This window comes from Thunnus thynnus, chromosome 11 (genome assembly GCF_963924715.1).
Source record: "Thunnus thynnus chromosome 11, fThuThy2.1, whole genome shotgun sequence".
Lineage (NCBI taxonomy): Eukaryota > Metazoa > Chordata > Actinopteri > Scombriformes > Scombridae > Thunnus > Thunnus thynnus.
This window is the reverse complement of record NC_089527.1, coordinates 26950975-26974302: the sequence shown is the minus strand read 5'-3', so window position 1 is coordinate 26974302 and position 23328 is coordinate 26950975. Positions and strand designations below refer to the sequence as shown.

The window sequence follows — 23328 nt, the reverse complement described above, 5'->3', positions numbered from 1 at the left end:
GCAGTGACATCCAGGCCACAAAGAAGACAATGCTCCCTCCTTTGCCCCCAGTGTTCGAGAAGAAAGAATCATTGTTTGGAGAAGGTCAAAGTTGATTCAGTTACTGCTGCATCTTTGATTAAAAAACTGTATAGCCAGGGCAAGATACAACCAGAATGGCCTTACAGCAAGCAAAGACATAGGTTAGTGTTAATGCGTATGTGTAATGCATTTACACCGACACACATGCACATATCAGCAGGAGTGCAGTTGTGTAACGTCACAGTGGTGCATCCTCTTCCTGCCAAAACTTGCCCTCTAATTTCTACCTGTGCACATATGTCCTCTTCACACTTATTTCACTGTTGTTTATTTATAGTCATGTGTATTGTATATCTGATGAGGTAGAAGTGTAAGTGTTATTTTTATTCATCAAATTAATAGTGCTGTCATGGAAGGATGTCATGTCAAGGAAAAAAAAAGACAGCAGATGGCTCCTACATTAGCGGTTATGGTGATGACTCAGCTTAAAGTTTGGCAATACACCAAGATTACCAGTCTGGTTTCCATTGCTATACTGAAAAGTATAGCTTCTAATTACATGTTAGATATGATGGTGTTTATTTGCTGTGCTGGTACACGAGTGAAGGCTCATTCTTACTGACCAGTACTGAATGAGAAAAAATTAGGGTGCAAGCTATTTATGGGACGCCTGCAAAGCCTGTAGCTTCAGATTCGTTCCAGTGTGTCCAAACCACAAAACAGAAGTGGTGAAGTCCTGTAACTTTGTGAATCCCTCAACAACACATTTCACTATTGACATGATCTGCAGCGGGAACACATCCACTGTTTGACTACACTGAAGGTAAATCAGCAGACCAGCATCACAGAGGCTTCATGAAGGCCTTGTTTGTCACCTCCATATAAACGTCCCTGAGCCTTTATGCTAGTACCTCCATCAGGACACAGCAAGATAAAAAGGTTGCTAAGCAACTGGAACCTGGCAGCATGTTTTCTTTCCACTAATTAAAAGAAGAAACCTGGCCAAGAGGGAGCAGAAATTCACCAATGAATCTACTAATTGCTTATGTCCACACAGACCAGATAATCTTTGTCACCATGTTGTTATTGTAACAAATACTTTATGTCTCAATCAGACAATTTGGGGACAGGATGTATATGTCTTCTGTGGCCTACGGATACCTATTGACTGGAATTCATATTTCCAAAAAAACAATATATCTGATATCTGATACCATAATTTATTTATTTATGAAATTAGTTATGGTTTTACATATACAGTGATAATACTGGTTTAAATTTACAATCAAAGTATTACGGGGTTTGCTTAGCTTAATATAATTCAATTTCTGACAAGACAAACTTTCTAAATATGTCTTTACCAACGTTTTTATTAAATTGTGTTTTATATTCTAGGAGAAAAATGTACAGGAAAGACCAGACAAGTTTTCAATCTTTTGAGCTCTTTGAGATCTTCTGTGTCAACTAGCCATGAAACACAGTCATGCTTAGAGTTGGTCATCACTGAATAACATGGAAACTGATGTTTTTGTGTCTTCTACATCTTAGCTTCCCAGCAGTGCATTGTTCCAGATGATTTGTGCAATGTCAAATCAGGGCTTGTTTCACTCTTATTGCCAGTACCAGGAGATCATAAAAATAGATATTAATATAACTACTAATATCTACTGATAACTGTTGGTAAATAACATAAATAATTATATAGTCTTATACACTATATAATAATATATAATAAGTCTTATGCTTTTCAAGTTCTCTAAGGAACAAGTTGTACACAAATATGGATAAATATTCAGTTTGGATTTTTTTTCCTTTCAAATTCCGAATTCATGGAATCAGTCATATATAATGTTATACTCTGTAAATGTCTTCTTACCACTCCAATGGAGAAGTAGTTGTTGACGATGCTGTAGGGGACAGGGTCTCCCTTCTCCTCCTTGTCGTCAGGGACGATGTCTATGTTCCAGCGGTCCAGCACCACCTCTGTGCTGTGCTCGATATCTCGAAGGAACTTCAGCAAGTTGCCGCCCTCGTAACCTGCCAAGGAAAGCCACAGAGAAAGGTGCAAGGACTAAAAATACAAGCAAATGCACTAAAATGAACACCAGAAAGGATATGACCAAAGGTGATGGGGTGTCCACATACTTTTTGCTTTGGGGGCCTGAGGATGTCTGTTTTTCAAGGTTTGGGCTATGGGTCCCTTACTTCCAAAGAGGAAAAATCTAAGAGCAATATTTTGCTATATTTGCAATATTTGTGAAGAATCTAGTTCTACAGATTAAGAAAAGTACTTTATTCATCCCTCAGGGGGCAATTTGAGGCAAGTGAGTTAGCACATAGAAGTGCCCCAACATATGATATCTTTAGTTGCACAGTTGAGAAGTGGTATTCTTGGTCATTGAGGTTGGTAGATTTGAACATTTTTCAGGTTGAAACTTTGTGATCTGGCAGAAGTGGACACTGAGTGCCAGTTTCTTTTGTACAGTTCAAATTATGATGATGTAAGTGATCTAATTTCAAAAACCTTTAAATATTCTGGTGTAGAGATGATGAGAAAAAATTGAAATGGCTCTTTTGATGTGTTTAAGTTTGCTGCGTTTGAAAAGAAGCTATATAATTAGTATTTACTTTGATTTCTCCAGTACTATATAATATTCCTGACAGTGATTTATGAATTTTGCTGTTGAGAATGATGTCATGAAGATTTGATTGTAAAAGTTGTTTAAGTTGCTCCTCTATTTTTTTTTTTTTAGACTTTTCCTGTTGTTTGGAGATGTATATGCAGCACTCTGGTTATGGCTTATGTGAATTTATAGTGTCTTGTAAGCCCATGCAGGCAGGCTGGGCATAGTTGTATGCATGACACAATAATAAAAAGTTATAAAAGTAATTCATTCATTCATTCACATTATATCCTACAATTTGTATTGTAGAATAAAATAAAGTCAGGAAATTGGCTCAGGAATGAGGTAATGAAACGGGTTACGTTTTTTAAATCGAGGGCTCAAAATAGAAATTGAATACGTTTAATCAACCCTAGTGAGCATCTGTACTGTAAATGTGAGATTTGAATCAATGGTCCTGACTACACCTTTGCTAAATAATTTTTATCTCACCCTAACCATATTAATACTCCTGTATTTCATTGGTGAAATGGTGCATTATATGGGTTCAAACATCAAATACAATGGCACTGATTAGGCTAGCCATTTCATTGAGACCAACCTCCCCATCACCTCTGAACCCAGAACACAGCCCAGGCCTGACAGCACCCCAGGGAGCCCTCTGGTTTTGTTCAGCCGCTGACAGCCTATTTTTGGCAGTAAGGCACCTTGATAGTGATCAGAGATGGAAGTATGTTCCAACAGTGTCATCAGCACATTAATAAATACCGCCATACTCTGACATATTGGTACGCTTAAGATATGACACCAATTTTATTTTTATTATATTTCACATGATTCCCCCTGGGTCCATCACCAGATTTTATCCTGAATGTTTGCTCATTCATACACATATTTAGGCTATGTTGTGCATTATACACGTGTACCACAAAATGCCCTTGAATAGTTTCACAGTCTCAAATCTACAGATGACAATGGCTAATATTGTGGTAATGACTATGTTATATGTAGGTGTGTCCTATGGAGGGTGACGCACTCCTGCTAGATGTGAACAGGAAGAAGTTCAATAAAGTCGGAGCTCAGACTATGGCAATTTGTCTCCCTCGTATTGATAACACAAATAGACCTAATTTAATACTTTGTTTCTTAAATGAATGCAATAGAGTGGCTAAAAGTATCTGCTTCTCTGCCATGAGAGTGAGAGACTTGACACCGGAATAACTTTTTGTCTTTAGCTGTGAGACTTGCAAGCTGACTACCCCCAGCTTTGTTTCGCTCTGGGACCAACCACTGCCAACAAAAAAAACTCTAACAAGAACTGTCTACTCACTCTCGTGGGGAGCTTTCGGTTGGAGCTAGCTGCTGTTGTTGATCGGAGGTAAGCCCCACACAAATCCCACTGCAAGCCAGCCTTAATTTCCAACCACACACTTTGTGTTAGGGAACCAACTGGCCGTAGACACGCAAGAAACCAAACTGCCAGTCATTCTTGTAACAAATGCATGTACAAATGACAATTCACCAAGTGTTCGTTGATATATTTCAGACTGAACCAACCAACTGACCAGCTGCTATTGTCATTCCTATAGCCATGCCGACCAGCCTTGCTTACACTTTTCATCAAGTGAAGTGGCTGCAGAGACTCCAGCTCCTACGTCAGTGTTCATTTCTGGGAAAGAAAATCTATTCAACAAATTTCCCAAAGCCCTCTAAAACTAGCAGCTTATTAACCAAATATTCGTTAGCCTGGGTAAGTGCTCTGCTGGTCTTCCAAGCAGCAACAATCAAACCGTCATAACCAGCCATTCTAATTACTGCCCCAAAGTACTGCAACAAATCAATGACTGGCAAAGGATTTACAGCACAAGTGCTTTGCATATTAACAGTTTTTAATTTGTCCCATAAGCGTTCCCACTTTCCTCAGTTTTCATTTCCTAAAAACACAGACGTACTTGGCTGCCTTTTGTATTCCAGTATTCAACTGAGAGCCTTCCTGAAACTACAGTCATTCTTTGAGCACTGAAATTAACCTTAACACTGATTAAACTGCTGTCAACTTGATCAACTATCCATTTTAAGTCTGTTCTGTCTCTACTGAACCAATCACCCTTAAAATATCTGTTAGTCCAACCATCAGCCAGCTTGTCAGTGGAGATAAATTGCCCAAAGCTGAACTGTACCAGTCAGATTTCTTTATCTTTTTCCTCTAACACTAGATGATAAGAAGAAATCTGTAAATGAATGTTCTGCCCTTGGTCAGGACTCATTATCCAGAGTTTCCCATCCTGTGTAATTTTTCAGTTTAAACCCCTTAACATCCAGTTTTCCTTTTTTAATTTCCCCTTAAGTATCTTTAAGGTTTTAAAATTCTTTTTCAACTCTGTCTGACATTACATATTTTGTAAGACTTTTCCCAGCTCCTTATTTAAACTATATGATGTTTGCACTGTATGAAAAACAAGACTCTGTGTTGTTTCATGGCTGCATCATTCCATCAAATGGATATATTCTAGATGTCACTTTATACAGTTTCCCAAACTCCCTTCTGATATTGTTGGTATCTTTGGAGATTTGGGAATCTCAACTAGAATTAAAAATGAGTTTGGAAGCTTTGAATAAAGTTTGTAACAAGTGGGCTACCATGACCCGTTGTCAGTGGGATTTAAGAGGAGTACTGGAATGTGGAGGATTTAAGTTACTATCTACTGTTTCTCTACTAGGTGGTTTGTCATTTAAGACAGAAGGTAATCAGATTGTGCAGCACACAAGTATAGAAAAGACACAAATTACTTTATTAAGCAACTGAAGGGAGAGTGTGTTGTGGGTCACTGAACATAGTTGTGTGAAGATAATGAAAATTAACTGGGCTGTGCTGGTCTGGTTAACTTTAATTTCACAATCTATGCAGGGACAGACGTTCTGTGAAAGATTACACAGACAAAGATGATTGAGCGAGAGTCTCACCTCCTCCCCAGCGTAAGCAGCGTGCCAGGTCGTTCCCTGTTCCCAGAGGGAGGATAGCAACTGGAGGGTGCCTGGCAAAGTTGGCCTTATCTACAAAGGCAAAGACAGACAGATCAATCTCTTTATATCTCTTATATCTTTGGTCACAGTTTTTTTTTTAAGTCAGCTGATGAATTAAAGGAAAATTCTGAAATACTAGGACCTTACTTTAAAAGCGGCATCCATTGTTTCTATTGTTTATGACAACATTGTACTTATCAAGTTAATTGCTAAACTCTGTGGTGACATCACTACAATGACATGCAATGGGACAGTAACACAAGCAGTCAGACAATCAGACAGGTCGTAAACTAGCCAACAGTTTAAATCACTTAAAAAACAAATTTTGATAAAAACCCCTAATTGCACAGGAAAACTGTGTGCATGATTACGGCAAGTATCAAAGGTCAAAGAAGTTTGTCTGTAAATCGATGTTTACAACAGACAGTTTGGGTAGAAAGATCACTGTCTACCTTCGTTTTTCTGGGAAAAAACAGTTTGGCCAGTCTGGGGGTTTATTTACAACCTGTCTGACCTCCTGACTACTTGAATTTGTTGCTCCGACAGGCTCTTTTCAGTTCCCAGATCTCAGCAATTAAATTAAGTGCAGTAGTATTACAATCAACAGAAACAATAGCCAGATTATGAAAATACAAGATCCAAGTTGTAATAAACTTGATTTAACCTTGAAAAACAGGTGTTTGAGATGGTTCATACTGCAGTCAGCATTCTATTATGACTAATTTTGTGATACTCAAGTCATTACTCTAGAGGATAGAATCTGTGTACCTATACAGTCTAGGATCCAGCCCACAGTGCCATCTCCTCCACAGGCAAGCACCCGGAAATCAGGGACATCGTGGAAAAAGTTGAGCCTAGGAGGACAGAAGATCAAGAAATGCAGAACCGAGCACTTAATAAATGTATTGTTTGGCCTTTTTCTGCACAAATCTCCTCAATGTCAATGTGTATTAAGAATGCTATTTGTAGGTGATAAATCCTTTGATTGGATTTTGTAACAGTTGAGACAGGGATTTTCTAAGCTCTGAATGATTTAATGAACTGAACAGAAAGGCCGATGAGGAGAGAGACACAGAGAGAGAAAGAGAGAGAGAGTTTAATCAAAGTGTGTGCTCTCTCCAGCTGTGTTCACTCCACTCCTTTCCCTAGAAACCATAGTCACAGAGTGGTCACAGAGTGCGTGCCCTTCAAAGGAACCTTTAATGTGTGTTGGGACAAAGGTGTCGAAAGTGGCTTTCATCTCTCTCCGTCATGAGACAGCTGCATACAGGGCAGCAACCCCTTTCACACCAATCACCTGGTCCTGCACAGTGACAGCCAATAAACCGTAGCCGATTTGTTCTGAATAATAACAAGCTCACTCAACACTATTGTCATCAAATCCTGTTAAAAGACTAAAACTAATAATTAATTGATCACACTAACAAGAATTTCCTGTATTGCCAAAGCCTGATATATCTTAGTACTTTATGTTATATTCATAGTCCAAAAACACATCATTGAGCCACTGCTGCTGTTTCACTTAGTGACATGTTCCCTCACTACAATGAACACAGGCACTGTAGTTTATATTGAGTCAATCCTACATACACCGTCCTGCTGCTGTAAGTTTTAAATAGAGGAGCAAATGTCTATTGATAAGTGACTGAAAAGTCCCCAATAAATGCACTCTTTACTCCCAATGGGCATGGAGCTGAGTCCCACAGGCAAGTTAGGGAAATCAAGAAGTATTGAGAAACAGATCAACTGATTCATGGTTTTGGTCTTTTCAAAGAATTTGTTGAAAATAATAAAAATGTTGTTACTAGACTTATTCCTTACTTGCATCTTCCTTAAGTCTTAAATAGCCTTCTCAGTTTTTGCTCTGATCTTGTTTTCTGGCCTTAATGGTCTCTACACAAATGAAAGTAGGTGGTGGTGGATTATTTCTGGATCAGGTCAGATGATGCAGAAGTCACGGAGCAGACAGCCCTCTCCAATGGCCATGCAGGGGAAATACACCAATATGCAACCACATTGAGGATATTTCCACAACGTGGAGCTGTGTATCCCTTCTATGTCAGCATAAAATTTTAATTAAGCCGCCTAATCCTGACTGTTTGTGGCTATGCTTTATGTATGACAGCTTAGGAGAAACATATGCATCAACAAAGAGCCAAATGGAGGTTTACATTAATGGAAGGTCTGAAACAATGTTTGTAATGGCTGAAAGTGCAGTGAGCTAATTGCATTCCCTAAACAAATTACTCAGAGTAAGCTGCCTCTCACCTCAAAGCCTGCTGATCCTGTTGCTAGGGAGCCATGGTAACAGTTGGTGTCAGCTGAGATTGGGTTAACCCTCTATGTGACAAGAGACCTTCATTCAGTCCTGTGTGTTTATTTGTATGCATGTGTTTATATTCACTTGTGCATACTGTAGAGCCCCTGTCCCCCTCTTAGCAGCACCAGCACAACTCACCCCCTGCTCAGCAATAACAATATTACATCACCTCATTTTAGATATGAAGAGACCCCTGTGCTCAGACATGTGTTAATGGAATAATAGACAATAAGCACTTAAAAAGATGAAGTGGAGCACGACACAGAAACTTTTTTTTTTATTAATAATTACATAATTACCCCAAGTCCCAATCACAACAAAATGTTCTCAACCTCAGATACCGTACTGAGGAGGGTACTGAAAATGTTTTATTATGAATGCAATAAAAAAGGCATCATTAAAAAGGCTAAAGATGAGCTAAAGTGATACATATTACAATATTTTGACCTATGATCTTAACAGTAATAATGTTACAAAAAATAAAATTCCATCAGGTTTAGCCTCAGATCATGATACTGTGATCTTTTCTAATCTACTCTTGTGTTTGACACCACATGTATCTACAGCATTCTCCCCTAAGACCTGAGTGCGTCATTGGGTCGCTTTTCCTACAATTGGTTCTCGAGGGCAGCAGATCTGCTTGTCGTGACTAGCGAGAGAGAGAGATAGATAGAGAGAGATAGATAGAGAGAGAGAGAGAGAGAGAGAGAGAGAGAAACAGACAAGGGAGGACAGAGACTCACACAAATGGAAGTGAAAGGATGCTGAGTGGAGTGCTTCACCTTCAAGGTAAAGCATTTACGCCTCTTGTGCTGTGTAGGGCATTTTTTCCCATGAATGGACAGAAGGCATAACAGTATTCATTTCAAAGTACAAGCAGTGCTCAGCTCTGACGTATGAGCAAGTGTGTGTGTGTGTGTGTGTGCGTGTGTGTGTGTGTGTGTGTGTGTGTCAAGAGGTCAAATGCACAACATGGCAATAATGCAGTGTTCCCATTCCCCTTCACTGACCTCCACAGCAGGTTAGTTTGACATGAAGGGAGGAGGTGGTCTGACAGCACAAGTCAGACTGAGAAGTGAGTAAGTAAGTACTTTATATTCATGATGTTGAAACTCCTGATGCAGCGTAAAGTCACTGTATAATAAATTACTAGCACACATGTATTTACTGTTTTTAAAATAAATGGTAGCTTTAAATATGTCATTCTTTTATCCAATAAAAGACAGTCAGAAGTTTCCATAATCTTAGATGCAACAAAGGTCCCTGGTTGGGTTCATGGTCAGCACCTTATTTTTGAGGGCACTATATAATGCATAAATTTCACATTTAGAATTCAAACACAAAAAATTGAGGAGGCTAAATATAGGGTACTATACAGTAAATAGGGAGTGATTTAAGAAGACACAGCCAGCAATATTCCACAGGAAAATCCTGTGACAATCAGCAGCAGCAGCTCTCAGAGGTACATGTGAACATACAAGCATGCCAAAAGCACAGCTACATGTAGGGGCTCTGAATGGGATGATATATTAACATCACTTAACAAGTAATAAATCCTGCCCAAATGGGGTTTAAAAGTGAAATATTAATATTTGTTTGATCATATTTTTTTATATTTAACATTACAAAGCTCCCTTTATGTTCTGAAATGTCCCCATCATGTTCTGGTTGAAAACAAAAGTATGTCATCCTCATATTTACCTGACAACTCTGACTGCTGAGACCTACACTATAAACAATGTGGGGACCTACTATGCTCATGTCATATCCAGCTCTATATTTTTTACTCTGGGACTCCACTAGAGCAGCTTTGTGTGATCCATAGTTCAAAAAACTCCTTATTTATCTTACACTGACCCTTTATGCAGCACCTCAGTTCAGCATCTGTCTCTAACAGGCAGTCTTAGCTCCTGTCTCTTTAAGGCCCCCCTCCTGATGAGCCCACTCTGTTCTGATTGGCCAGCTTTCCAGAGGCCTGCTGAGGGGCAGCTATATCAGAGTTGTGTTAAGTTACCGCCGATGCAAACTCCACATTTCCTGCTTTACCGCCTCAAATCAAAATCTTTTGAATGACCAAATAACAGGAGACTTTTATTGTGAAGAATTTACAGGAAATTAACATGTTCCTCACTGAATTAGCAGAGCTTCGTAAACAGCGCAAAAATCAGTCGACACAACACAATATGTAGATATTTGGTTACTCTTTGTTAAGCAGATCAGTTAGAAATAATGCAGGGAGGAATAGTACAAGCGGAAACAGCAACAGTGATAATAATGTTTGATGAAGAGCTGATGACCAGCACACCTCCAACAGGTAAACAACTTATTTTGCTTTGCCCTGCTGTGTAATGGAAAAACACTCACAGCATGCCAGCTCAACTCGAGTCATGGCTCAGTGTGACTATCCCCAAAACAATGGAAAAAAGCCATAATGTTAACGGAGCAGAGCAGTGAACTCGCGTACTGTACGTGGAGCAGATGTCTGTATAAAGAAATCCATCACAAGCCGACGTCGGCTCGGGCTGAAAGTAGAAAAAACGTTGGAAACCAAGCATTCAGAGCAGTCTGAAGCTGGTGTCTTTTGCTGACAAGGATTACTTCTACATAAGTTTACCTCATTATTTGATACTTTGGCCATGTTTAATATCCCCTTTAAAAGAAAAAGCTAACAAAGAGATGACTGAAGCAGACTTACCCAACCATGGGTCCACCTTGGTCCAAACTGTACACCTGCCTGGGGTTTAGTAGGTACCTGAACTTCCTCAGTACCCTGAAAGAAGGAGGAGACAGAAAAAAGAATGACTCAAATAATCAGATACACAGTGAGAGTATATGGAGCACTCTGACCAGCAATTGCTGAACCTGAATATTCTAGGTTATGATGGAGTGTTCATCTATATGTTAGCAGAACTGAAAATGTAAGTATCTTAACCTCTTAATCTCTGCCCTATGTGTCCATCTCTCTAAACTTTGCAGCCAAACAGTACCTGAACTGAACTACATTACTTATATAGTTAATAATAATACTAATATATTATTAAATTCTAAAAATATCCCAAAGTTTCCAAAGATACCAAGTAAGTATTTATCTTTAAATAAGTAAGGTAGAATTTCAGGGATGCGTGTATAAAATTATATTTCAATAATGGTACAGCCATAAAAATCTTGGCATTTTGGGTTTGGATATCTCACTTAGTGTAAGCATCATATAGCTTTACTGAATACATGTGAAGTGGCCTCTGTGCATCCCACATACACCATTTTAAATAATCTGTTCTACAGTGGTGCTGTGGTTCTATCTGACATGTACAGAAATAATCATTTCAGGAAGAAGAAGCATATCACAAAAGAGAGATGAAGAACTGGAGAGTTTCAGTTTGCATGCTTTGCGTTCTCCTATCTATGATCTTTTTGCTCTCATAAACTGTCAGTGTATTAGGGAGCTTCACGTCGACACAGCAGTTTCCTGTAACCTTGTGATAGTTACATAAAATACTCACTGAAGCCCCCACAATGATTTTCATACATTTCTTTTTTCAGGCAATTGTACAGGCTTCTAATATACTCTTAATATTCAACAGGAGGCTAGTCAGTGTATATCATTAGACTACTAGAATATATTGATAGATAGGTGCTACAGACTTGTGTACTGCAAATCTACACACAAAGGTACATGAGGGATTGATACATTTGAATCAGTCAGCTGATTATGTAAAATCAGTTTAAAAATTATAGCATTTGTATGTAGATGCTTATACAACTTCTGGTAAGTTGGTTCAGTCATCAACTGAATTAAACAACTTATAAAATTGAAAGCAAAACCTCACTTAGCTTTTCACACAGACAGAAATAGCAATAGAATAGCCTCTTGTTTCCTGTTCACAAGTAAAGTAATGTCTATTAATAGAGAATAATTTCCTTTCTAATGGTAATAAAGAGTGTGTTGCTATGGTGATGTGTCAAGCTGAAGCAGAGCAACAGGGTATGATTGGTCTTTGTTGTGTGGTAGGTGGGGAGCAAAGCAACAATGAAGACATTTATTTACAGCATGTGTAGCCTTCTTCATCTTTAAATAACAGTGTTCAGAATGACAGCAGGGAGGTTTCGAAACTCTGGTGGCCTGTGACACAGAAATCAGTTTCCTGAAGTGTGCTGTAATTTCGAGCTAAATAATAGTGTCATTTAAGCATACTACAGTATATCTGTGTATCCAAAGGGACTAATTATGATAAGTCCTCATATGTGATCCCGCAGTTGACTTCCTCACTACAGCCACTAGACAAAGATACTATACTTAATATAGAAATTATCTTTAGGGCTCGCACCACAAAAGTTCTGTTTCCTGCTGCAAGAAGGCACTGATCATTGCAGCTTCCACTAAAGTAGTCCCCTTGAGCACAGCCCAGAAAATGCTTCAGTTAATAAAAAGTGAGGAGGTAAATGAGGAGAAAACAAATGGGCTGCTTGCTGATCATTTACCAAAGACCCCCAAAATGGATAACTATAAATTAATGGCTAAAAAATTTGGTTGAATCAATGGAGATAGTTTCACCCATAATTCAAATTCAATAAAAGTGAAACAAGAATATTAAAAGAAAAAAAAGGCAAATAAACTGTGATTATATTGTGCTAATCCAACCATAATTAAATGTTTAAGTGCAAAAGAAACTGAGAAATGATATTAGATACTATAAATGAAAAGTGAAATTCAAACTCCTGAAATGCAAGTTCAGAAAGCTTAAATTAAATGCTAAATGCAAAAGCTTAAATTGACATGATTAATGAAAAGAAAGCAAAAACCTATATAAGACATTTAGAAAGTGGAAATGAACTTTTAAGATTTAAAGTTAGCTTCTTGCTTTCCTATTTCATCCTAAATTATCTACATATGGAAAAAATGATTTGATTTGATTGACCTATCTCGTTTTTAAAATTTCACGTTTTTTTTTGTTTTTTTTTACCAATCCCCTCAAAAAATCCAAAGCCACTAATAAACCACTTAATTACTACATTTTATTTAGAAAATTAAAACCCAAAAAGTGATGATCCTTACTTTTCCTTGACTTAAAAATAATTAGTTTTCAAAGTGTTTATTTGAAGTCAAATGGCTGTCATCAACTTGAATATATAATTTCTATACACAAATGATATTGTAATAAGCACTAAAAAAACTAGAGCGGGCCAACTAACCACAGTAGAGGGCCCTTGGGTGGCAGCAACTTACCGCTCCCCCTGTCTCCCTCCACTCTTGGGATTGACCAGGACCAGGAGTGGATGAGTACCTGGGAGAGGGGTGATCTGGATACAGGAAGGAGAAATGGAGTCAGGCATCTGCTAACCAGCTTTGTTTGGTCACTTTAACAACATACAGGATACATAGCTCCTGGATGACATACCTGCAGAGCTTGTCCATCTCCTGGGGAGAATTTGAAAATCTGATTGGTGTCATCAGGGCTGGTGCTGGGTGGCGACTCCCCCTCACCACGCTTCACCACAGAATGACGGTCCTGTGAAAGGAGGAAGACAGGTGCATGGGCCTTGTATTAATGTATGAAATGCCCACAGTGAAAATGGATATGCATATGAATCAGCTTGTCAATGAGGTATTTGTGAGGGAAATTAAGAAGTCAGATGACAAGCCCAAAAATAGAATCATTACTGAGTGTGAAATTGAGGCAGGTGTTTGGTAGACATAGGTCTGACATGACTTGTTAGATGAAAGCTGTTGAATGGCAACATGTCACTAATACTGCCAGCTCAGTCATCCATCCAGACATAGACCCCATTTACACCTGGTATTTACATGTGATCTGTATCTGGATACATTATCTGGATAATGACCCACATTGTGTTCGGACAAACAAGTCGACAAACAAGTACGCCTTGGTCAAAGGAACTAGTGCCTAGATGGGTGTGATAGATCTTTTGTGAGGGAAGACTTACAGCTACTAGCACAAGCTACAACTTGCAGGTTTTTCCAGGCTTACTTAAGCAAGCAGGAAAAGACCTTTCAAGTTGCTGGTTTGATTTTCTGTATGGACTGCATTTGCACCTGGCTGAGATCATAATGCGATACAAAGCGTTCTGAGTGCATTTACGCCTTGCCTTACCATGCATTCCTCCTCATCCAGATACGATAGCTAGATGCAGATCACATGTCAATACAAGGTGTAAATGTGCTCATACAGACATCCAGACATTCTCCCTTATCCAGTAATTATATTGTGGTAAATCATATTAGTAGTGTAGGAGACAGGGCTGACAAAGTAAAGGTGCCAGTTGCTGCAAAGAGGAAAATACACTCACAGTTTAGTGTTTTATCATAACAGCCACCAGGTTTCATCCATGGCTGCAATGCTTCCAACTTAGCCTCCAACAACCACAGTGGGCAATGTTGATCAACTGAACAACCTTCATTTACTACTTTGCCATCAGAGGTACTAATTACCACTTTCTCCAAAAACACACAGGTGAGAGTCTCCATACAGTTGGATATACTCTACCATTAACTACCATTAAAGCAATGCTTCACATAAGTCTACCTTTTGAGTACTAGATAATCATAACATGTGGGCTAGAAAGGTTGCTGCACAAAATTTCCTCACTAAAGAACAGCAGTTGTGGTCAGCTTAGATTCATGGAGTTTGGATGAATCAACGATGACGAATTGCCATTGCAAAGCAGGGGAATCACAAAATCCATGGAAACTTTTCAACTCACTCCTGGAGTATCATCCACTTCTCTCCTGTCTATCCATAAACTATGAAGAACCTATAAACTTTTTACAGCAAGCTTTTAAGCCTATTAATTGTGCTACTACTAGCCTGCAAGCAGTAGTTCAGTATTTAGCTTACTACTGAATGAACTTAATACTCACACATGATTTTATATATATTTTCTGGTGAATGATATTATATGAGATTAAACTATCCCTCCATTGTCTCTGTTGTACATAGTGTTGGACAGCAGAGAAAAACAACATTCTCACCAAGACAACAGGGCAGATGTATGAGGGCAACAGAGTGTGGTCCCTCAAGGCTCCTCCATCACACTCTGGCTTCACATTAGATGCACACTTGTTATGGAGCTATGAGAGAGAAGAGAGGCAGAAACATAAGAACTGTGGGCGTTATCCATCTGTGAGACTGAGTGTAGCAGTATGAAACACTACAGAAAGGATATATGACCGCCTGACAGGCCAAACAGTGTCAATCAAAAATGTATTTGTTTGTCATTTTTATGACAGATATTTTTCATGCTGGAATGAGAACACATGCTCTGTGAACCTGAGAGTTGAGTTTTAACAGCAGCATTGATATTGAGGGAAATCCAAGTCAGTGATGACATCTAGTGGATTTAAAAAGCACTGCTAAGTGTGTGTGACTTCTATTAAGCATGCTGTTACATGGTGGAAGCTGCTCCCTAAAAAGTAAACCATTACATTTTAGTTCACAGAAAAGAAAACATTCCTTCAGAAAGCAGAGCAAAGAGAGAAGTTATGTTGAAAGCCTGCATTTAGTCGGGCATACTGGTTAAACCTCTGACTAGTGTTGACCCCACAGGGTCGTCATCAGGGTGGAAATATTAAAACCGGATTGTTTAAAATGAAAACAATAAATAAATAATGAACATAGAAATCATGCTGTATCACTCAAGAGTATACAGTCCCATCAATAGGTACAATTAAGAAGGTTGTTTATAAAAAAGGGTTTATAATCTATTTCTTCATTCAAACCTGGATATACTAAGGCATTAAAGTTTAAAAAATTCAAGAGGTTTCCATCTGCAGCAGCGTTTTTAGACAGCTACCCTCTCTCCCAAAATATCCTACAGGTGTGTCCCTACTATCAGAGACAAGCTGGTTCACAGTTATCATCCAGTTTTTTCATCAAGGTTCCCTGACTTCCCTTACTGCATGTGAGTCAAATTATTTGGCCTCTTCATTTTTCTTTAGGGTTAGTGTTAGGGGTTAGTGTTAGCATTAGGGTTAGGGTTTGGGTTAGGGTTAGGGTTAGGGTTGGGGTTGGGGTTAGGGTTAGGGTTGGGGTTGGGATTAGGGTTGGGGTTGCATGTAGTTGTTATGGTTAACGTCTTAATGGAGTGAATGTAAGCCAACCTACATAAACAATTTCAGTGCAACATGCACTAAGAAAGGTTACAATATGAAGTAAATAGCATAATATTACTAAAATGAATACATTATTTCATATTTCCATACTGCATACAATGCTTTTATGTTAAAGAAGAGGTGATTACTCTGATAAAAAAGACACTTTACTGCAGAGTATAGTGTTCGTCTGTGTCTATATGCAACAGGAAACTCACAGTGATCTGACACCACACACAGTGCAGGCCCGTTAGGCCCTGGTAACCCTTGATGCTTCTGTGACAGCGGTCGCACTTGGTAGGAGAGTTACCCTCCATCCATACATGCTGCATAGCCTGGAGTGCAAGAGAGAGAAGAGAAATGTAAGGAATTATTACTATTTGATTTTTTTAAAGTCACAAAGTTAGAAATTTCTCATAAACGATGCAAACATAATTTAGGATTTGTTCTGTTCTATTTTATTTCACAAAATGAATAATGCAGTTATCACTGTTATAAAAATGTTGTGGAAAATGCTCATGAAAGCTCAAACAGCAAAAGTTTATTCCTTCAAATAGCTTGCTTTGACTGGGTAACAGTCCAAAAGACAAAGATATTCAATTAACGAGGATATAAAACAATGAAAGCAGTAAATCCTCACATTTTTAAGAAATGTTTGGCATTTTTACTTGATAAATGACTTGAATGAGTAATCAGTTATCAAGATTGTTCTGATGATTGACTCATCATTAATAGGCTATTGTTTTGGCCCTACCAGTCTCAAATCATTGATGGATGTGAGGTTTAGCCAGAGGCCTGACAGTGAGTTTTGTTCATAACCCAGACCAGGCTGTAATCAGCATGTGACCTGAGCCAGAGAACAACCACTGAGCCAGAGAAATCATTCTAGACCTCTTAATTGCGTCAATGCTAAATTACAAAGGATGTTAACCAGATAAGAAGCCCTCCATGACCTCCCAGTGCATCCCATGATCCTTACTGTTCTGTTAAACAGGACCATGAGCCAGTGGGAATCTGTCAAACAGACTGGTCAGTGTTCCTGTCTCATTACCCTGCAGCATCAGTCCATGTTATCAGCACGGCATTTCATGTGTACTGTAGAATGAAGCCTTTTATCGCATCGTGTTTGTACTCACGTTGGTGTGCCTACGTGACTTGGCGTAGGTGCTGATGCAGGCAGCGATGTCTTTGGACACACAGCGTTCGTGCACTGTGTACTTGCATACTGAAGGAAATAGAATGAGAAACACGCTCTTATTAGCTTCTGAAGTTGACTTGGATGATGTTGCTCCAGTTCTTACCACAACATCCTTTATATTACAAATCAGCACAGCCAAGGGTGCCACATTAATATACAACATTGTTAATGTTTTTAATGAAAAAAAAAATGACTCAGAGGCACTCAGGCACAACAAACAACCTCAACTTGAGTCAGACACAGATTACGATGCAGGAACAAACAAAGAGGTAATGACGGAAATTGGCAAGAAGGGGAAGTCATACGAGCAGAAAAACTGGAGACATGGAGATGTAAACAGACAGAAAAACACACCATGGCAGACAAATGGAGAGAAGGGAGACATGGAGACTTACAGGAGCAGCAGAGGCCCTGCTTGCGAACTCCAAGCAGCATGGTATGGCAGTAGTTACAGTAGGCTGGTTTATTGAAGTGCTTCAGACGCCAAACATGCTGCCCATCTTCCTGTACATTCTAAAGGGGGGACAACAAAGGGCAGGTGAAGTGTGGAAATCAACCTTTTAGCGGGACACTTTTCTTTCAAGGATTTTGGTGATGATTGTTGCTACAAACATTAAAGAGGATTCTCAAAGTAACACTGACCCAACCGTCGTGAACTGTACGTGAACCGTAACTCACATAATAGTCCAACAACCTACAGTATGACATGTTGTCTTGTGTCATCACTGATGCATTATGATTATGCGTGTTCTGCTTAGTACAGTGGTTTGACAGCTAAACTCATGAACAAACTGCAAGTGATGCAAAATAATATTATTCGGTATTTATGAAATGTATCCCCTCAAATTCATGATGGTAGCAATGAATTCAGAAAGGTAGGACTGCTGCCAGTACAGCTCAGAGTAGAACAACAGAATATGTACAATCTTATCAATGGGTATGCTCCTCAATACTTGTGTTCTCAGATAACAATGATACTCAGCATAACTATAACACCAGCGCCGGTGTGTGTTCATGTTAAGTGCCTCAAGTGAAGTAGCCAGAAGATCCTTTGTTACACTGCCGCCATGTTGTGGAACAGCCTTCTGCTACGCATCAAGTTGTTAAAAATGAGAGGGGCTTATAAAAGTCAGGGTAGGACTTTTTTATGGAACAGGGTCACAGATTTATATGCAATGACTGTTAATGATTGTAACTTTAGCTATCCTTGTTTTGATGTGGGGAGTTATAATTTTTTATTTCTTAAATAGTGGTGATGTGTTTTTGAATATCAGATTGTGTTGTTTAGTTTTTATGTTGAATGCTTCTTTATGTTTCTTTGTCTTTTAACATCTTGGGAACATTTTGAAAATGAGTGTTTTGTTTTCACTTTAACATGTTATCCCTTGGATTTGTGTGTGTGTGTGTGTGTAATAATCCATAAAATCAATCAATCAATCAATCAATCAATCAATCAATCAATCAATCAATCAATCAATCAGTATGCATATTAGATACTGACTGATACATTATATCAGTATATGTACTATTATTAACAATAAATTGCAGCACAGAAAAGAGGAATTGTCACCATTGTAAAGTTTGTCCAGCAGAGAGCACTGACACATCTGTTTTCTGACTGTGAAATCTCCCACTCAATACGTGTCAGGGTCACAATTTTTTAACAATTATGTTTAAGGGATTCTTTTGTTTGTTTATATTCATGCTAACAAAACAATGGACAATATATCAATATGACTTTTTTTTTTTACCACTCAATGATCGATATTGGTATCAGCCTCAAAAATCCTGTATCATTCAAGTTCTAATACGCAGTTCATGAAAGCTGATACTGCACATTTGATGTACAAAAACTCTGTGGCTCAGAGAAAGTATGTTTTGTATATAACGTTTCAAACTTCCAGCAGTAACACTTAAGTGTACCAACACTTATAGTACCATGAGTGATAGTGACCATGGTTACACAGACCAAGAAAATGGCACCTATAGAACCCCATAACCTCAAAAAAAAAACACCAGTTAATGAGTGCTTAATGCTAAAGATGTCAAAAAAACAAAACAAAACAACAGAAAAGAATGACATAAAGCACAAGAATCATATTAATCATCAAAAGTCAAACTGCTGTGTGAAGTGAAACCATGCAAATGCACACACACACACACACACACACACACCGTATCCATGCCCAGCAGGACCAGTAAAGGGATAGTGGTGAGTCCTCCTCTGATCCACTCTTCCAGTGTGACTGTCCCATCTCGGTCGTAGTCGATCTCTTCCATCATCTCCTTCAGTATCTAAAGTGGCAGAGATACATACTCCTTAAAACCACAGTATGTTTACACAGAAAAGAGAAGTTGTAGGCAGTTAGCAGCTTCAAAACAAGTACTTTTAATATTATTATGAATTTTGTTAAATTTCCATGAGGTCAACATATAGGAGCTAAAAACAAACCGATAAACCTTCACCAGATACACTTATAAATAGACACATAGATTTACAAACTTTACGGTCAGCTTTGAAATAATTATAATGGTAGGGTTGTGATGATACGATACAATCAGGTCATGGTTTGGTTTGATTAAAGGGCTCGCTGTGAATAAAAATCAATTATGACAGTAGAAAATTCTTCCATACAGATAAAATGTGCAAAAATTGTGTTTTCAGTTTCACCAGTTTTAGTTTTTCTTGTAGATGTCAAAACTGCAAAATGCTCCTGAATGATCATAAGGAGATCCTAAATTCTTTTTTTAATTCTTAATTTTTTCAAAGCGGTTTTTATAAATGCTGTTTCCAATTTCAACAATTTCTGACATGTAAGTAATCCTAACAGAAAAGGTAAAGCGCAACTTAACTTAAAAAACAAAACAAAACAAAAAAGCATGTTAAATGAGCTGATTGAGAAAATAAAAAGTATGATATTACATACATTTAACTTCAGATACATATAAAAACTATAGCTATGTCATTTATATAGACACATATTTAACTGGTACCTCATACCAACAGAATAACAGGAAGTTATAGCTAGGCACAGAACATAAAGTAAAGACCATCTGACCATTTGCAGAGGGTTGAAAAGCTGATACATAACCTTTTTCTCTATGCAATATAATAATAATTTTATGTCCCCCAGAATCAATCTTTTTTTCAAATGTATCCTGCATATTTCTTATTTTGTGAGTCATTTTCTTCATAAACTGTAGTCCTAAATACGGGTGCTTTCCTCTAATAGGCCAGGCATTTGTCCTCGTAGCACTTTGCTACAAAAGCAATTTTCTACCTTTTGGAACTCTAAAATCATCTTAGGGTTAAGTTTAGTGGTTGGTGAGGTTTCAGCTGGCATACAAGTCAGCAAATGATGATGTTTTTTGGTTGATTGATTCAGATTCAACTGCAGTTGAGAGTGTTTTTGCTCACCGGTCGTAGTTCTGTTGAATCCCACTCCAGATACTCTGCCACATGCACCATTTGATTGATGATGCGATCCAGCTCCTACAAAAGAAAGACATCCATTTACCCTCTGCCACAATCATCACTCCTCATACATTTCAAACATGGATGACTGAAATGTTAAAATACTCCTGCTTGCAATGTAAATAAATCGTAATGAAGTCTACATGGAATTCCCTGCATATAATGTACAACATATTCACAGAAGAGCTTCTCTGTTTATGTGATCACTTCAGCACATGGCTAATATTAAACTGAACGGAACCATTACAAATGATCTCATGTAAACACAACTGCTGTCACTGAGTGTACAAGTTACTATTCTTGGAGCTGCTGTGTGCAAAGGGCAAAGGTAGAGACAAAACACAGAGAGGGAAAGATGAAGGGAAGGGGAGGGAGAAAGGGGAGAGACAGAATCCACTCACCGAGCTGTCCAGAACCCCATTGCCATCTGTGTCGTACAACCGGAACATGACTAGAGGGGAATGAGAGAACAGAGATCCCATGATGACTCAGATACCATCAGATAATTAGTAGTTCTGTGAAGCTGTAACATTCCTTCTTGGACTCCCTCCAGATGGCCAAGCATGCTGCTTCTGTACCGGGGCATGGGGACCAGTTAGAAGAGATTAGCCTTGTCAGTGTGCACCAATATAGCCTTAGACACTAAAGAAGTAGATTGGGCACAGCAGGGCTTAAGCATGTTACTGACCTGCCCCATGTGGGAGGTGTAATCACCATGTCTATGGCCCTGGGGAGGCAGCCAGAAGAGGAAGGAACAGCCTTATTACGCTTGCTGTCAACTTGAGCTGACATGCTACTGAGACCAGCGGTATTAGTGGCCTGAGCACACACATACACATTGCAAACGACAGCTGCTCCCACTCCACGCCCCCCTGAGAGGAGCTGACCCTCCGCCTGCATCCCCCATCCCTGTCACTCACACTCCAGCTTGTCCTCTGGCATCCCCCTCTCAAGCAGGGAAAGGTAGCAGACGATGTCCTTGAGGAAGACCACCTGGGGCGACGGCAGGGGGGGGCCCTTCTGGGGTGACGGACTCCTCCGCAGTGATAAACGCTTGTCAGAGTGGCTTCTCTCTGCGGACGTACAACACAAGTGTTCAAAGCTACTCACAGCACCCATCATTCTTTCTACTCCGCTGTGGTTCCTCTGGTGGAATTAATGAAAGGAAAAGCAGACAGTCAACAGTAAATTAAGCATTAACGTATTAGTTTGACAGTTTTACAGAAGTGATCTATCCACAACAGGTAGAGACAAAACAGAGCAGTGGAGAACAGGTTGACAAAACACTACACAGAGTACAGACAGAGGATGGTGATGCAGACAAAACAATATCAAATCATGTGACAGGGATAACCAATCTGGAAAGCCATAAATGGATTAGCAGCACCTAGAGGGAACGAGTCTAAAAAATACAGCACAGTAAAAAAAAAAAAAAAAAAGGCAAAAACAAACCTCTTATTATATTACCTTTACTCGTGTTGCTTCTAAATATGGAACAAACATCAGGAGACCTTTCTCACATAGATGTTCTCACTTTATCTTGCAACATCATCTACAGTTGCACTGTTTCCAGCCAGAAGGAACTTTTATTAGATTTACTTCGCTAACCACTGGTTTAATGCCCAATAATGAAATGTTTGCTAGGGACATTGGTGCAGCAATGTAAGGCCCCACTCAGATTCCACAAAATATTTTTCTTCATTTAAGACTGTAGGGCTGTGACAATATACTGCGGCTCAAATACTGCAATACAAAATGTGAATGAATGTCAGCAGGTTCAATTACATGTCATCTATTAATACTGAGAACTACTGAGTTCTCAACTGCTGCCTCAAATGTTATCAAGCTTATATTCTTAAAAAATGTCCTTGAGCTACTCCACAGATCTAAAATCAGTTTGGGAGAAGATGCTTAAATTGGGGTGTTTAAAATACTGTTACTCCAACCCTGTTCAGATATTTGCATTTTCTTTTTCTTTTTGCATTTTCTTTTTAGACTCTCATCTGGAGGTTTTTATTCTTAAGTTTAGTCTTATAAAGTTTTTTTTTTTAATGAAAGAGATTCTATTGCTTTTGTACAAAATAATAGCTACATTTAATTGAAAATTCAAAATTAGATTAGAATAAGAAAATTATTAGGTTTTTGAAATTTCATAATAGCCATCTCCATCTCCAATGATAACTAAGCCATCTCCCTGAAAACTGAGCAATATTTGCTGAAGAAGACCATGAAATGTGGCTGAAAACTGAAAAACCACAACTAAGATGGTATTGTGATGAGAAATATTTTGTCAAACTGCTGTTTTCAAGGTCAAGAGAAACTAGTTTTACAAAGTAAGAATTTTCTGCTTAAAGTAGATAGATTGATAGAAATAGCTATTTTCTGAAATAACTCTATGCTTTCATTCCATTTTTGTTAAAGATACTATGAGCATATCTACTGGTGAATGCTGTATCATGTATCGTACCAACCTATAATCTAACTGTACCATTACACCCCCACAGTAAATGAGACTAGATGCTCAGCTCTTGATAAGTCTTGGTTTCCTGACACTTAAAA

General features: G+C 38.6%; 1 protein-coding gene across 1 annotated transcript in view; it reads right to left on the bottom strand.

The window, feature by feature from the left end:
- The window catches only part of LOC137193050 (diacylglycerol kinase beta-like), a 115917-nt gene that overhangs the window by 53962 nt on the left and 38627 nt on the right, over positions 1-23328 (bottom strand). Inside the window, exons 6-19 of the mRNA XM_067604226.1 lie at positions 21690-21842; positions 21171-21220; positions 20713-20787; positions 19470-19589; positions 17690-17807; positions 17233-17321; positions 16315-16431; positions 14978-15076; positions 13386-13496; positions 13214-13287; positions 10685-10759; positions 6438-6523; positions 5610-5699; positions 1898-2058 (exon numbers count right to left, since the gene is read on the bottom strand). Of these exons, the coding sequence (XP_067460327.1) occupies positions 1898-2058; positions 5610-5699; positions 6438-6523; positions 10685-10759; positions 13214-13287; positions 13386-13496; positions 14978-15076; positions 16315-16431; positions 17233-17321; positions 17690-17807; positions 19470-19589; positions 20713-20787; positions 21171-21220; positions 21690-21842 (1418 nt within the window). The remainder of the gene's footprint in view (positions 1-1897; positions 2059-5609; positions 5700-6437; positions 6524-10684; positions 10760-13213; positions 13288-13385; positions 13497-14977; positions 15077-16314; positions 16432-17232; positions 17322-17689; positions 17808-19469; positions 19590-20712; positions 20788-21170; positions 21221-21689; positions 21843-23328) is intronic.